At 50.3% G+C, this 16,144-nt stretch overlaps 1 protein-coding gene across 7 annotated transcripts in view; it reads right to left on the bottom strand.

Moving 5' to 3' along the window:
- Window positions 1-5,107: 5,107 nt before the first annotated feature.
- Window positions 5,108-16,144, bottom strand: part of KANSL1 (KAT8 regulatory NSL complex subunit 1) — a 171,065-nt gene continuing 160,028 nt past the window's right edge. For 6 of the 7 annotated variants that reach the window (XM_027081314.1, XM_027081319.1, XM_027081315.1 and 3 more), the window contains 8 exons: window positions 14,577-14,759; window positions 13,909-14,097; window positions 13,425-13,573; window positions 9,312-9,433; window positions 8,615-8,672; window positions 8,282-8,394; window positions 7,219-7,471; window positions 5,108-6,901 (listed from right to left, as the gene is read on the bottom strand). In XM_027081314.1, the coding sequence (XP_026937115.1) occupies window positions 6,674-6,901; window positions 7,219-7,471; window positions 8,282-8,394; window positions 8,615-8,672; window positions 9,312-9,433; window positions 13,425-13,573; window positions 13,909-14,097; window positions 14,577-14,759 (1,295 nt within the window). In that variant the 3' untranslated portion in view covers window positions 5,108-6,673. The remainder of the gene's footprint in view (window positions 6,902-7,218; window positions 7,472-8,281; window positions 8,395-8,614; window positions 8,673-9,311; window positions 9,434-13,424; window positions 13,574-13,908; window positions 14,098-14,576; window positions 14,760-16,144) is intronic. The other variant, XM_027081320.1, reaches the window with a different exon arrangement.

The following is a 16,144-nucleotide window of genomic DNA, read 5'->3' as shown; positions in this document are numbered from 1 at the left end:
GATGGCCCTACCCAGAATTTCCTTGGGCAGTTACTTTCGATTCTTTTTTTTTCCCCCCTCTGAGTGCAAGAGGGAGGAGGAGAGGCTCTGAAAGCTGCTTCTGGGGACTCTCAAGGGCCTGGGGGGGCGCCCCGTTCTGGGGGTGTCACAGAGGCAGCAGCGGCAACAAGGGACTCGACACTTGGTGCGCTGGTGCAACCACAGGCGTAGGGCCACCTTTGGAGCAGGACGGGGTGCAGGGGTGGGGGTGGGGGGCTGGGCGGGGCTAGGGCGAGGTGAGGGGGGGTGTGTGGGACATGAGGATGCCAGAGGAGAAGCTCAGGGAGGAGATGCTGAGGACGGCCCGGAGGCGCAGCAGGCAGGACACAGCCTCTGCCGCCCACAGCAAACTCGGACCAAGTGGCCTCCGGTTCTTGGTGGCCCGGGGTCTGCTGCGGGTCGGCGTGCCACCCTCTGGAGGGAGGAGGGCTTACACCACGAAGGGCCGGGGGCGGGAGGAGAAGGAAGGTTGGGGGAGTGGCATCCTGTGGGTTACTTCCTCGGAGAAGACCGAGCGCTGGCCTCTTTCTCCCTCCCCGCAGGGTGGGGGTCCTGAGCTGAGGGGCTTCCCTCTGCCCCGCGGAAACCCTGTTTTATTGAGTTCTGAAGGTTGGAACTGCAGCCACGATTTTGGCACCTCACAGACCTGGGACTTTAGGGCTAACCGGTTCTTTGTAAGGACTTGTGCCTCTTGGGGGACATCCGCCTGTTCCCAAGCCTGGGCCTCTGGCATCTCTGGAGTGTATGGGGGACCAGGGAGGTGGCCCCTGAACCTCTCACGGCCACCGCAGCCACCTGTCTGCCCCACCATGCCTGTGTCTGCCGTGCGGAGCCCAGTCACTGCCTGTACCCCGCATTACATCACGCTGTCCCGAGTTCCCAGCCTAACCCCACCCCCTTTCTCAGTAACGGACATTGTTTAGATGGGGAGGCACCTCCTCTAAACCAAGGGGGAAAGTCAAGGAGGGTGAAGTCCGGACACGGCGGGGGGACCTCAGTCTCTCAGTCTAAGTTGTACTCATCCAGCTGGCATGTCCCTCACAATGAACCTGATGACCTTACTCGGCTCCCTGCCCCTGCCCCCATCCCAGATGGGAGCCAGGGTGGGGTTCGCAGTGACCCTGGACGTTTATGCCTTGTTTACTTGGAGAGCCTTTTCTCCCAGAAGGCCTGGTTCCCTTCCTGTGCCGAGCTGGCAGCAGGTTGGCCGTCCTGGATGCCAGAGATGGCACGGGGACGGGCAGGCAAGGCCCCCAGGGCAGGACCACGCTCCCTCCGTTCCTTACGTCTGCCCCAGCTTGTGACTGCCAGCCTCTCAAGAGAGCCCAGCCGCTGCTCAACCCCAAGAGCATATAATCAGCCCTCACCCCAAAAAGGGAAACATGCCCCCTCGGAAATGGTTCTTCCCCCAGTCTCAGCTGGAAGCAATGCTGTCTTGTCCTCCTGGAGCAGCTGAACATATACATAGATGTCGCCCCTCCCTCCCCATCTGCACCCTGTCGCGTTGTAGTCGGATTTGTCTGTTTATGCTTGGATTCACCTGAGTGACTATGATAGTGAAAAGAAAAAAAAAAAAAGAAAAAAAAAAAAAAAAGGACGCATGTATCTTGAAATGCTTGTAAAGAGATTTCTAACCTACCCCCCACGGGAGTCCTAGATGTCTCTCACCCCCCAGCTGGGACTTGGATCCAGAAGGCCAGTGTGACTCTCTTCTGTGGGGCCTCCCAATTTTTGAAAGACTTTCATCAACATCTGGGACCCAGCGGAGACCAGATGCTGACATCTGAGAACCCTCAGCTGCAAAGAAGGCCTGAAGCACAGGAGGAGGACAGAAGCTATGGTACCCACCCCCGCCCCCCCCGCACCCGGGGCTCCCTTCTGTCAGGCAGGGGGCAGTGTGTCTTGTGGTGAAGATGGCCCTGGAGAAGCCCCACAGCAGCCTTGAGAGAGGGTCGTACAACTAACTCCTTGCGTCACGAGTGCCGGCTGGGGAAAGGTCTGCAACCCACCCTCCAGCCCGGGGTCCCGCTCCAAGCTCTCCCGCAGGAAGGCTGGCCCAGGCCTCCCCACCAGGGGCCTGATGGCCACAGCAGGGGTTAGGATGCACTGCCTGCCCTGGACTGGCCCCAGGGGCCTGAGCCGCCTGACAAGGGTGACAGGTCAGGAGACAACCATTTCCAAATCCTTGGCCAGAGCCCCTGCTGACCTTGCATGAAACCCATCTCCTGCCATGGGGAAAGGGAAGCAGCCTTTGTAGAAATCTGCTGTTTGAAGAAAATCCGCAACCTCGGCTTGGTTCTGCCACTTCTGATTTGGGTACGGTTAAAGGCAACCGTACGGGGCTGGGTGGTTGGAGTCCAGGGCCAGACGCTTCATCTGCAGCCAGAGGATCACCTGGGCCCCAAACTTCCCGCAGTGCGGCGGCTCTCCTTTGTCCTCTGGGTCCCAGCTGGTCTTGGAAGGGTTCTGAGGAAGAAAGAGGAAACTTGGTGTGAAGATCTGGTAGCTGTTAGAGATGCAGCCCCTCATTACTGCCACCAATTCGGGCTGCATTTCTTGAACCTCTCCCTGCAGTTTCTTCACCCAGCCCTCCAGTACGTTTTTCCGAGGGCCTTACTCAGCGGGCACCTCGTGTTGCGTGGGCTGTCGGGAGCAGCCTAAAGAGCGTGATTTAGGGTCATCAGGTCAGTGCTGGCAGGGAGCCTGCGGAGCGCAACGCTGGCTTGGAACCGTAAAAGAGGACACGGCCCCCAGGGCTGGGCACTCCCCCACCGCCGTTTCTTCCAGGGCCGGTGTCCCTCGGGTGGGCTAGATGGGATACACTATCCGCCTGGTCGCTTCAAGCTCTGCATTCACTTTATCAAAAGTTCCATTTAAACTGACTTCAGTGGTGAGACCGTATCCTGTTGGCAACTGCGTGTTGTGCTCCTGGTGGGGCCGTGGGGGGGAGAGGAACCTGTAGGAGAGTTACCACTGGGCAAAGGGGAGTCTTGGAGAGCAGGAGTCCAAGGCCTGGTAATACTTTTCTTCCTGATTTCAATCACGTGTGCTAGAGGTCCCTTGGGATTTCACCTTCTCACCGACAGGTGCCACAGGCTGCCAGCTAGTTCCCATCTCCTTCCCGGCCAGGTGCAGGCAGTGAGGCTTGTGGAGGAATCCGGAGATATGGTTGCTGTGACCTGCTGCCCTTTCGCGGGGTTCCCAAGCCCGCAGTCATGCCTCCCGAACACGCTGGCATCCTTTCCTTTAAGCTGCTGGCACCTCCACGTCACCTTTCCCACCAGCTCCGGACACACAGCCTGTACTCCTAGTAGCTGCTAAGATCTCGTCACCCTTAAATCTCTGTCCTCCAAGGAAAGCAAAGAGGCAGGGATGAGGGCAGACGTGGAGGTCATCAGCTTGTCCTGTCTACAGATCTGTGGCTTCAAGAGACTTCTGGTTTCTCTTCAGCTTTGGAAAGGGTTACCCTGGGCGCTGACCCAGAGTCTCGCCTCCTGACGGACTCAGCCCCGTGAATTTGCAGTGTTGCGCAGGGCAATTTCTGGCACTTGCAAGTCCCATGATTCCTTTGTTAATTTTGAGGGTGGGGGGAGGGACATGAAACCACCTTAGCTTAGCTTCCTGTCTGTGAATGTCCATATGGTGTATTGTGTGTTTTAACAAATGATTTACACTGTTGCTGTAAAAGTGAATTTGGAAAATAAAGTTATTACTCTGATTAAATAAGGTCTCCATGTATGGATTCAAAGGACCAGAAAATGATGTATGATTTGCAGGTCCTTTCCCAGCCTTAGAGAACTTAGCTCAGGAAATGACAATATTGTTAAAACCTGGACATCAGGATTTACCAGCTGGGTCTGGGGCCCTGAAGGTGAAAGAGCTCTCAGACTTGTTCATTTTCAGGTGATTCTCTCGTTCTGGTGCTGGCAAACCATCCTGGTCCAACTCAAAGGGCAATACCCTTGTGGGTGAGCTCACAAGGCTGCACTCAGTTTGTAAGACCCAGCCCACTGTATTCAAAGCTGAGAACACTGGGGTGGCTCTAGGAACCCTTTCCACCCCTGGAAATTAGCCTAGGGGCCTGGGGCTGAGGCAGGACACTAGGCCAGTCAGCTGAATGAATGGCTAGATGCCTTGCAGGATTACAGAGCTGCTTTGCTCTCTCCTTTGAGCCTTATTATAGATTGGAGAGTGTTTGCTAGATCAAGATAGGGATACCAGGTAGCCCTTGGCAATGCTACAAAGGAAAACAGAACAGAACCCATCATATTATTGTTCCTTAATAATCAGGTCAAGGTCATAACACTCAGGCCTTTGATTTTTCATACAGCTTCAAAATACTACTTTTCTCAGCTTTTCCTGATGTGCTTTAGCCACTGCAGGCAGAAGCTTAAGTAGAGCAGGTCTTAACTGCAACTACAGAAGCAGCAACAGGGCAGCCAAAGAGAAATGCTACCTCAGAACTCGTAGGTTTCATAGTCAGGAGAGGCAGCTGCATTGGCTGTGTCAACTTGACTGCTATGGAAAAAAAAAAAAAAAAAAAAAAAAGGAAAAAAGGAAGTAAAGAGAGTCGCAGGCCTGCCCACTTATTCATCTTGTACAAAGAACACCAAGCATAGCCTTCTCAGAAGAAAGCTGCTGAGAACCAGCTCAGGTTCCATGCAAAGTATATACATGTCTGCAGTGACCTCAACCCCAGAAAAGGTGGATGATGGAAAGTGAAATATCCATTAAAGAGCAATTTAGAACAGATTAAAAAATGTCCCAATGCTGGCCGGCCTCACTAGAAGAAGGAACATTAAGAGCAGTGGATCAATTACTTACATCCAACAACAAAAAAAGACGATTTACGAAGACGCCCTTCCTCCTGGCGTCTCTCACCCCCGCCCCGGTGAGAACCACTCTCTCTGGTGACCATCAGAGGACCCTGCCCGGTGCCCAGAAGACAGTGGGGACTTCCCAAGGTTCACAGCCAGTCGGAGGACCCAGAGAACAACTGCTCCTCAGGGAGGCTCCTCAGCCACCACCAGTACCATGTCCTGAAACAAGAAGGGCCTGGCATACAACATTCTGTAACTTTTTTTTTATTATTTTTTTCAAATTTTCCTTCCTTTTTTTTTAAGCACTAGTCTGTGCTTTGCGAACAGAATCAAGACATTAACAAAGATCAGCTTCTCTGAAGAAAAGCATTTCTATAGAACAAAGACAGCTACATGTTTCGCTGCCAATACACAGCTCAAAGCAGGAAAAGAAAATATTTACAAAATACAAGGTTTTTTTTGTTCTTTTTCTTTTTTCTTTTTTTTTTTACAATGCTAAAAGGGTTATTCAGAATTTTCAACCTTATAAATAGAAGAAGCACTTTATGCATAGGGATATGGTGCATTATTGTTTTTAAAGAAACAATGACAAACCCTTTAACTTGCAAACAGAATCAAAAAAAAAAATCACTAATGTTGAAAATTGTGAAAAAACCCCAACCATTAAGCAGTTTGTCTACTATTTTTATACGATTACAAAATGGCAAAAAAAAAAAAAAAAAAAAAAGTCCTTATTGCCCCCCTTTTTGGTGATGTGATCATAGATGAGACAGGCACAAGGTTAACCCGGGGGGGTGACGGGGAGTGATAGGAACCACAGCTAGGACCAGACAGTGTTCCACAGGCAAGGGAGCTCGAAAGAGGAAGGACCTGACAGACACTGACAGGGAACTGGACGGGGGTGGGGAAATATGACCAAATGACTCAGTGAAAACAGAATTATACAGGAGAGATGGCTGCTCATTTCCAAGACCCCCTAGAGTCTGCAGGGGAGTGGGAAGAGAGATTAAGTAGTCCTAACCCTACCTCCACAGACCAGGTTAGGGGGGGAAAACGTTCCAAGTGGAAGGACTGTGTGCGTGGGCATGTGAATGGTGTGCGAGAGCAGGTGAGAGGACACGAAGGGGCAGGATGGGGACCTGAACAGCCGCAGCCAGCTTACCTCAGTTAAGAAGTCAGAACAGGGATGACCGAATGCAGAGGAAACCCAGAACAGGTCTCCAAGACCTGGGTGACAAGGGGAAGCCATTCTGTCAGCTGAGAGCTGGGTGAGAACAGCTGGAGTTCAGGCCAAGAGGTTCTGGTGGAGGTGCTCCAGCACAGACGACCAAGGGGACCCAGCCGGGAGGGCCGGAGCTGAGCTAAGCAACAGAAGGGACGGGGTACGAGCCCAGAGCACACTGCTCTCTCCCACCCTAACCTCAGGGGGCAATGCTGAGCTGGAGGTTCCTTTCCCTCTGCCCACCTGGCTGTCCCACCCTGCCCACAGGGGCGCGAGAGGGGTGATCATCCAACATGGCTAAGTCCAGTGATTCAACAGTGCAGAGGATGTGCCAGGACCAGGCCAGCAGGGTCTTATCCTGAACTGTGTGCCAACTGGAGGAAGTGCTCAGGTGTGTGACGATAAACATGGAAACCAAAACATAAACAAAACAAAAATCAAAACAAGAAAGAAATTACCAAAGTAGAATCTAAATTCCTTAAATTCACTAAAAACTGTGAAAATTTTCGGCATATGATGTTTGAATATCAAACGCAGAGTTTTCTGAAGCTTTAATGCCAATAGTGAGTCTGTTTAGATTCTCATATCCCACTCATCTGTGAGTTGGACGCTGAGCTGTGACTGTTGCCGCCAGATGCCGACTCTTGAGGGGAATGATGGGAGGCGAGGTGGGTGCCACCTCTGTCTCCCGGCCAGTCTTGCTGCCTGAGGTGCGCCGAGTGCAGCGGGACGCCCGTTCCTGTGCATCCAGTTGGTCCTCACTCTCTGCCTGGGGACTATACGCCAGGGGGAAGGTTCGCCGCTCCCATGGCTGGACAGACTGCGGGCAGATAAGATGTCTTGGTGAGGACCCAGTCCCAGCCCGCCTCCTTCCCCAGACATGTGGACTGGAGGCCATGACCAGTCTCTCTAGAGTTCCTGGGCTGGCCCAGAGAAAATTATCAGAGTGGGCAACTTTTTAATGATAGCCAGTTCCATGGTACCTTCAGAAAGTCAACTTCAAGTTCAGTCCCCTGTCCCCTTCAAATTGGGGGGGAGGGGAGATCCATAAAATGAAGATACATCTTGAGCAGGTGCTGTCCCCCAACAATCCCATCCGCCACCCCGCTAATCCCACGGAAAGGCAGCGTTCCTCACCTGCTCGTCGAGCCCCAGCTCTGGTGTGGAACAACGGGTGTCTTCACTGGCCAGGTGTCGGAGAGTGTCCCGCGCCACGGGAGTGAGGGGGGCTGAGTGCAGTTCTGGGCTAATGGGGCTCCTGGGGGACTGCCCGTGGGAGAACTCGGACAAAGAGTGGCTACTGCTGACATCAGGGGAGGCGGGTTGAGGGGTGGAGGGGTTGGCACTGCCCAGCTGGGGCGTTGTCCGGCCGTCCGATGACCTGTAAGACCTGTATACCAAGAAGCACGAATCTGAGTGCCTGGGTAATAGGCAATTTCTCATGTGTCTGTGTTTTGGGTTGGGGAGGAGGCATGAAAAAAGCTTCCCGACCAGAGGAGCTGAGGCAGACTGACACCAGCAGTTCTCTCCTAGGAACCACAGACCCCTCACTTTCTTCCACTGCTGTGCACACGGGCAGGCACACAACACGGCATCTAAGAGCTGTGTACGCCTGTCATCCCAGGAAAAGGCCACGGCCGAACAACGCTGGGGGTATCCCTGGCTCAGTGCCCAGTGGATTCACAAGGGAAGGGGAATTAGCCCAGACTTTGAAAACTGCAGGCAAAGTAAAAAGCAAAAACAAGAGCCCTAAATATTTCTACTTGAGAATCCTGAGGGCTTCTCACTGTAACACTAAAGGGAGAGAGGGTAGGACAGTTCTTCCAAGTAAAGCAAGACCACAACAATCAAACTCCACTGTTCAAAGGAGGTTAACTTGTGGCGAGGCCTCCAAAGCTCCTCTAATCCAGTCACCACAACCCTAACCAGCCTCCCAAATGCCATGACAGCCTCCTCCTGGACCCCGGGAGACCACGGAGCTCGTCAGAACTGGACAGTCACCGCTCAGCAAGGTCCAGCATTTGACTGCTTACACCCTCATTAGTCCCAACGAACACCACAGAACGTCTGCATTCTCAGCCATCGACAGGGAATGAATATGAAGAACAACTAAATGGCAACTCCATGGACACAGCCAGGGTCCCAACTCCCCGTTGACCCTCCCTGCACAGGCCCTGGAGGCCTGTGCCTGCTCCATCACCTGCTGCCCCGCCGCTGAGGTGGCACACTCGTGGTCCACAGCCACCGAGCCCTCTCCATCTCCTCACATTTGGCATGCAGGGCGGCGAAGGCTGCGTCAGACAGGTCCTCTATCTGCAAAAGAGCATCTTCATCGATCCCCCCTTTCCTCCAGGAAGTCAAGTTTCAGTGCGTAGACCAATTCTAGAAGCAGCCCCACCCCACACTAGGCTCTTCCTGGTCAGGACAGGAATACAATGAGCTTGCACTTGACACCCACAGGTCTTGAGGCATCTGCAGTGTGTGCACCCACGAGTTCATGTGTTCTTCTAAGAGCGAACGCCCATGCCATTACCTCCTCATTCTCCTCGTCAGGACTCCCCTTCAGAGACCGAAGATCAACCTCCCGCCAGCTGCAAAACCAGGAAGGAACAATTGTGAGACGGCAGGCAGTCTGGGCAGGATAAGTACATCCGTGCAGGAACGAGAGCTCTCCACCTGCAAGTGACACTGCTCTCTGCTGGGCCTGCTTAGCCCTGGGGCCTCTCTACGAGGTCCCACACTCAAATGCGCACAAGGGGCAGAAAGAGGGGAAGCAGGCTGAGGGTGGGACTAGAGCTGGTAGATGGACAAACTCAAGCAAAAGAACCTGTTTAGAGGGGACCAGCAGTACCCAGCAGCAGCTGATTGCTGCCACACGGGAGTGCACATACAGGGTTGCCCAATCTTTTGATGTGTCAACAAAAGCTGGAAATAAACATTCATATGTGAAATCCTGCTTTGATGCTAACAACAAATTCAGTATTTTAAAACATATTTGTATGCATCAAACAAAACATGGCTATAGCCAGTTTGTGGCCTGTGGTCTGGTTGGTGCTCATATAATGGAAGAAAATTATGTAAAGAAATAATTTCACTCTGATCAGGTAGACCTTCTCTTAAAGAGAAGACAACAGCCAAGGCTAGGCCCCAAAGCTCAGTGACCAGAGGAGAGGGAAAAGGGCAACGACAGCAAGACCAGCAAGAAGAGCGCATCACCCAGGGCCTCTTACCTGGGAGTAAGGATCTCCTTGTACTGTAGCTTCTCTACACGGGTGGTTGCAGCGACTGACATTGGGATGACAATGTTGTTAATATCGAAGGAGCTCTCTCCCCTTCTCCTCCTTACTGGCTGCTGTAAGACAAAGGCAAGTTTAAGAGGGAGGAACAATTCTACGTACCTCAAATTATACATCTGAGATTTAAAACAGGATCAGCAATAACCAGGAATCTGGGTCTTTGGGTAGGGCCCAGGCAGGGATGGCAGAGCTGCTTGCACCTAGGAGACAGTCCCCCAACAGCAAAGCGCACAGGGGAAATACTAAGCGGTCCTGAGGAGTATCTTCCGTCCACAAGTCTCACTTGCACCCTCTTTCTTCATGGGCTCACGTGAAAAGAGACTTCTGTTGAAGCTTACAGGGGTGGGTATCCCGGGGCCTTGAGTCAATTGCCACGGTTTCTACTCCTCTACGCACAGCCTTACTAACAACCCCAACTAAATCTTCCTTTCTGCTTCCCCTTTTATCTCTGTCTATGACACAGACCCATGGGGGATCCTAAAAGCAATGCTTCAGCCTGGTGGTGATTCTTCGGGTTAAAAAGATGAATTCCCCTACCCTGAAAGATGCCCAAAGGACAGGCCCAGCTCAATGGATCATCTAACCTTGGTTGTCATGGAAGCACCTCCTTCTCGTAGATCTGAACTCTTCAGCTAAATCTGTACCAACCATCTGCTCAGCCCTTATGTGATTTCCCCTTCTGGCTATTATTCTGAGGGAAAGAGCTAAGAGCGTTCTAGCTATATCAACAGAGATGAGTGGAGGGAAGCCTTGGCTGTACAGCTCACACTCCTGGAGAAAGGAAATTCATTCCTATAGGAAGTTAAGATCAAACCCTTGGGAAAGAAGACTAACAAGGATCCAATATCAGAGGCGGCGGCGGGTATCTGCAGCAAGCGGGAGATCGACGGAGGAATAAAGCAGGGAGCCAAAGGGCATGGCTTCTTAGATGGAGGGGCATGTCCACGAGCTGCCTGTGCCCAGATAGCAAACACCCTGCCCTGAAACAGAGAGACCGGCGATTGAGCCGTGAGAGCCCAGAGTGAAACAGTGGGATGACAAACATGCTGCCATGGTGACAATACAGCTGCAGACAACTAAGAGGCTACATTCAAACCCAAACCACCAAGTGTGGCCAGCCCAGAGTGAAGGAAGATGGGGAAGAGGTTGTTCCCTACAGCTGACCTCTCTACTCTCTGTTCCCAGAGGGGGATCTATGACTGATTCATCGTATCATTTCAGGACCTTCTCAGAAAATGTTGAAAGGCAATGTTTCCTGGGCCAGGATTTTAGCTGCTGTCACCTACGATTTCAGGTTATTACAATGTCTTTTTCATCCCAGTCTTCTCCTCTGTCTAAGAATAGACTGTCACTGACTTCACAAATTTAGGGTAACTGGTTAACCAAAATGGCTGAAGAGACTTTTGCAAGTCTTGCCTGGCTGAGGATTAGTGACCTCACACCCAAAGGCTTCTGCCACATCTCTGCTGAACTTACACACCCCACTACAAGAAGTGTACCTTAAGAAAGCCTCAAGAGATAGCTTTCCCTATATCTTGGTCAAGAATGAATGTGAGGGCTTCCCTGGTGGCGCAGTGGTTGAGTGTCCGCCTGCCGATGCAGGGGACGCGGGTTCGTGTCCCGGTCCGGGAAGATCCCACATGCCGCGGAGCGGCTGGGCCCGTGAGCCATGGCCGCTGAGCCTGCGCGTCCGGAGCCTGTGCTCCGCAACGGGAGAGGCCACGACAGTGAGAGGCCCGCGTACGACAAAAAAAAAAAAAAAAAAAAAAAAGAATGAATGTGAAACTGCTGGCAGAAACAGGAATGTACTTTCCCTGAACCTCCTTGGGCCTGCTGTTAGTGTCTTCAAGGCAAAGGGACAGGAGCGGGTTGTGGGGTTCAGCAGGCTCCAGCTCCCACCCTACATTTAGATTTCCCAATTCCATGAGGCACTCATTTGATCTAACTTAACTACTTTCTCCTGTTTGGAACGAGGTGGAGGGCAGGTGATGGGAATGGAAAGTGGTTCCCACACCTGGCTGCACATCAGACATACGATGAGGAGTATATTTGAAAAAGAAGAAACAGGTTCAGGGCCCCCTCTCTTCTTAACTACCAAATCAGAATATCCAGGGCTTCCAAGAAAGAAAAGAAAAAAGGCCATGGAGGCGATTCTGGTGCGTCTATCAGCTCTTGTGGCTTTCTGTGGGAGCACTACCACATACACCCCATCCCTCTCCTCCCCCACCATTTCTCCAGTGTCTTGTAGCTTCTCTACCTTATTTTAACTACCTGGCCTATCACTCTTCTTGCTATTATATAAATCCAGATTCTCTGAAAAAATCTAGCAGCAAGAGCCTTAAGGGTCAGCACAGTGCTATATACAAAATTTGTACTCATTAGACAATAAGTAAAAATTTCAAGTGATCCAGGCCTAAGTTTACATTCTCCAGGCACAAGAGGGCGGCAGGTGAAAAAATACTGACGTCTCACCAAGTCTCAGAGAAGACTTCTATTAGAATTCGCCTCTTTAAAATAGTTTGGTTTTTCTGAGACCGCCTACTAATGGACAACTGATTTAGTGATAGATACTACACCACCTATGGAAATCTGTGGGTGGGGAGGGGAGGAACAAGGAGGTCATTTGGAAAAGACTCTGATTTTTTTTTTTTTTTTTCGGTACGCAGGCCTCTCACTGTTGTGGCCTCTCCCGTTGCGGAGCACAGGCTCCAGACACGCAGGCTCAGCAGCCATGGCTCATGAGCCTAGCTGCTCCGCGGCATGTGGGACCTTCCCGTACTGGGGCACGAACCCGTGTCCCCTGCATCGGCAGGCGGACGCTCAACCACTGCGCCACCAGGGAAGCCCAAGACTCTGATTTTTAAGAGTAAAGACAGACAATGTGAAGAATTCCTACCTGATCACAGCTCAGTGAGCACATTTTGTGGGCTTAGAAGTGATATAAGCTCTGAAGGGGCTTCAAAGCACCTGTATAAGTCACCTCTGTAATGCCCCAACCTAGGCTCACTTTGTGCAGCGTGATGGTAAGAGAACTGGCTCTGCAGTCAGACTGCCTGGGTCTGAATCACAATTACACCCTCACAAGTCACCCCACTTTATGCAGCTTACTTAACCTTGGAAAGACTCAGTTTCCCTGCCAACAAAACGGGAATCTTTTATACCACCTACGCCTCAAAGGGCATTCATTAAAGGATTGAATGAGGTAACACACATAATGCACTCAGTGCTGACACAACAAACATTACAGTTGTATTGTTTTATTTTTTACCATCTCCATTATTATTATCATTACTATATAAAGGACCCTTTTAGTGGGCACAAAGCAGCTACAGGTATATGTGTTCAAGGAGGCACACACTGAGTAATTAAAACACTAGAATGATATTAATGTCTGGAATGGCCATGCAAACAGCTTTCGGGGTGGAGTGTGGTACCGCAAAAGCGGATCAGGGGCCAAAGAGCCTGCCGTTATGAGCGTACTACATGTCAGTACTGCCAGCGTGGCCTGCTGGATCTGTAATTCTGCTCTGTACACGTAAAAAACATGGGCTCTATGTCCCGCTTCCCTTGCAAGCACCCTAACACACCCAGTGTTTATTCTCAGCACTCCAGCTCCACTCCCCAGGAGAGTAAAAACAAGGAAATAAAACGTCTCCAATGCCCACAGGCATCTCTCTTTTATCCCTCCTCTCATGTTTACTTAGCCCAACAGAGTTAGAGTCATGATACTGTTGAGTTCTGTGTGAAACTTAGTCCCACGCATCCTGAATAGTCATAGATCACCCAAGAGTTTGTCTCTGCATCAAGCTTTCTATGGCTGGCTCAGCTCAGATCCATGTCTACTGTGAAAAACAACTCAAGGAAAACAATGTAACGGAGGATCAAATAAATAGCACCACTTTGACTTGAAAAAGACAAATACGCCAAGATGAGTCGAGTCCCCATAACTGCCCTGGCCCTTACAACCCTCTCTCTACACTGTCCTCCAGACCCACTGGAACGAGCTGTCACTGCAGAGGGGCTGTCCAACTCCACGCAGGTACTTACAGACGTGCTGGCTGTAACCTGTGGACTAGAGCTGGTGGGTGCAGAGGTGTCTGATGACGCGGAGAGCTGTCGCACCAAGGGACTGTGTGGTGGGTGGTGGGTGGCCGCCAAGTAGCTCGAACTGCTCAGGTCCGTGTGATGCTTCAACACTGCAGAAGTCAACAGAAAAGAGGAAGACGTGGCTACCTCAACCTGCTCTACTTCCAGCACAAGCCAGGAATGCCAGCAATATGCAGTAAAGGCAAAAATGCTTTCTAAGCCTAAAGGATAAAAAGATGAAGCAAACTGGTTGACGGGAGGTAGGGATGGAGCAGAGGTTGCTACAGAGTAAGAAGTGACCTACACTTAGAAGCAGTAGGGCCCCTCTACTCTGCCTTCCTAGAAAGTGAAGGACAAAGCTAAGGGCAATTATAAGAAGCCCAGGCTGCCCCAGAAAGCCCTGAGCAGGTGCAAACGAAGGCAGAGGTGCCGGGCCTGGCCCTACCTTCACTTCTCTCGGATGAATGGTCTCGCAATCTCATTTTGCTGTGGTTTGGGTCATGCACGGGTGGCGGCGGGTTGAGCGAGCGCTCTGCTTTGGGCGCTGTCACTCGCTCCACCATAGGCACGGCCCCCACATCGTCTAAGTGCTGCCTGTGGGTCCTGTCAGGCCGGGTTTGGTGATGGGACAGCTCTGAAGAGGGGAACAGAAAAAGAGCTGTGAAACACCTCCTCTCAATCTTTTCTTATTTGAGTTCCGAGCTCTTGAGTTCTCTCTAGGTCAGTGATAGACACCCAGGGCAGCAGGACAGTCCTCTGGGACTGACGCTTCTGGCAAATAACACACTGGCCAAAACAGGCCAGGAAGCCCACAGGGCTCTCAACCAGAAAAAAGTGACACCAGACTACAGAAGACAGCCTGCCCACAGATGGACCCAATGCCATGGAACAGGTGGCTGTTCACTGAGCCCCAAGATACATGGTGTCTGGAAGAGCTTTCACAGTCCATCCGAGAGCATCTAAGACAAGTAGGAAAAGACGACTGTGAGCTGAATTTACATCAGTCAACTGCTTCTCCCAACCCCGACACAGTGCCATAGCCATACCAGTAACCTAAGAACATAAAAGGAATAGGAAAGTAATTGGAGGACTCTCTGGACCCCTGAAACTTACTGGCTGTTGTCAGGAAGGAGTTGACCAACTTGTGCCTGTCTTTACGAGTTGGATCAGGGAGACTGCCTGGCATGGGTGCTCTGTGCTTAAGTGAAAACTTTTTTGGAGGTTTGATTTTGTCAAAAGGTTTGTTCTGCCATTGAGATTTCAGCATGCTCTGGAAGTGCAGGCTTGTGGGAACATCTGCAAGAAACACAAAACACTGCGGTTTTAGTCCAGACACCTGGGCTCTGGGCTCTTCTCTCACAAAGTGAGGCGTGTTCACAGCAACTCTAGGTCACCGGTGAGCAACACCCACACTGCACCCTTCTTTTATTTACCCAGTGGCAGGATGACCCAAGCAGGGCAAGCACTGTCAAGTGGAAGATCTGTTTATTGGAACTTTACTGAAGGTCATTCTTTTATTCACAGACAAGTCACTATTGCCTTTTATTTGCAAGTTCCAAACAAAAAAATCTAAAACACCTTTTGTTAGATTGATGAACTTTTCTTTGTTCCTGTGTTCCACCAAGTCTGTTAATTTTACTGGTTTGAAAGATTGATAAACATCCTGTTCTTATTCTTGTAGAAACTGAAATATTTCGACCTACTTCTTTCTATCAACATAAAGTTAATCAGGATATATTCATTCAACAACTACTTACCGTCTATTATTTTATCAGACACTGTACTGGGTACTACATCTTCCCCTAAATAAGAACTATACTATTCTCCCCCCTCCTTCCTCCAGACCCTCACCACCTCCCACCTGGGGATTACCTAGGTTTTTAAGTGGATTAGTTAATATTCAATATCGTAAATTAATCTTTTAGACTTAATTATAATTTTTTAACCTTCTTTGGGGGTTCACCACTGTTTCTTGCATCTTTCCATTTTGTTAGTTTCCTCTTTTATTTTCCTAAGAATGTGGCCTTGAGTAATTTCTTTAGAAATAGTATTTCTAGATTAAAACCAGTTTTCTCTCAGACTTTAAAGCTATTACTACAGTGTCACCAATAAGATGGAATCTGACTCATTCACTTGTAGGTGCTCTGTTTCTTCCTTTAAACTTTTTTTGGGGGACAAAGCTTGTTGCGGCACTCTATAGGTCCATTTGGGGAGAACTCTAATACCGAGCCCTTCAATCAGTGAACGTGGCGCACCTCTCCACTTCTTTAGGATTTCCTTAGTTTTCGCTCGTCCGCGTTAGGTAGTTTTTGTGCAGCTCTGTAAAAGGTGACTTATTGTAATCGCTTATTTAGCTAGCTGCACCAGGTCTCTTAGTTGCAGCACGCGGGGTCCAGTTCCCTGACCGAGGATCAAACCTGAGCCCTGCATTGGGAGCGTGGAGTCTTAACCTAGACCACCAAGGAAGTCCCCATTGTACAGTTCTTATACATATTTTGTTAATTTGATATTTTTGATGACATTATACATGATAGCACTTTTAAAAATTTCAATTTATAATTGTTTACTGCTAGTACGTAGAAATACAGTAATTTTTAATATAGTGACCTATATCCTGTGATCTTGCTAAATCCATTATGAAGTTTTTGTTTGCTGTTGTGTTGTCCCTAGAATTTTCTACA

Source organism: Aethalodelphis obliquidens, unplaced genomic scaffold, assembly GCF_003676395.1.
Source record: "Aethalodelphis obliquidens isolate GAN/ISIS:26980383/991018 unplaced genomic scaffold, ASM367639v1 scaffold44, whole genome shotgun sequence".
NCBI lineage: Eukaryota > Metazoa > Chordata > Mammalia > Artiodactyla > Delphinidae > Aethalodelphis > Aethalodelphis obliquidens.
The sequence above is the reverse complement of the archived record's forward strand: the minus strand, read 5'-3'. Positions and strand labels throughout refer to the sequence as shown.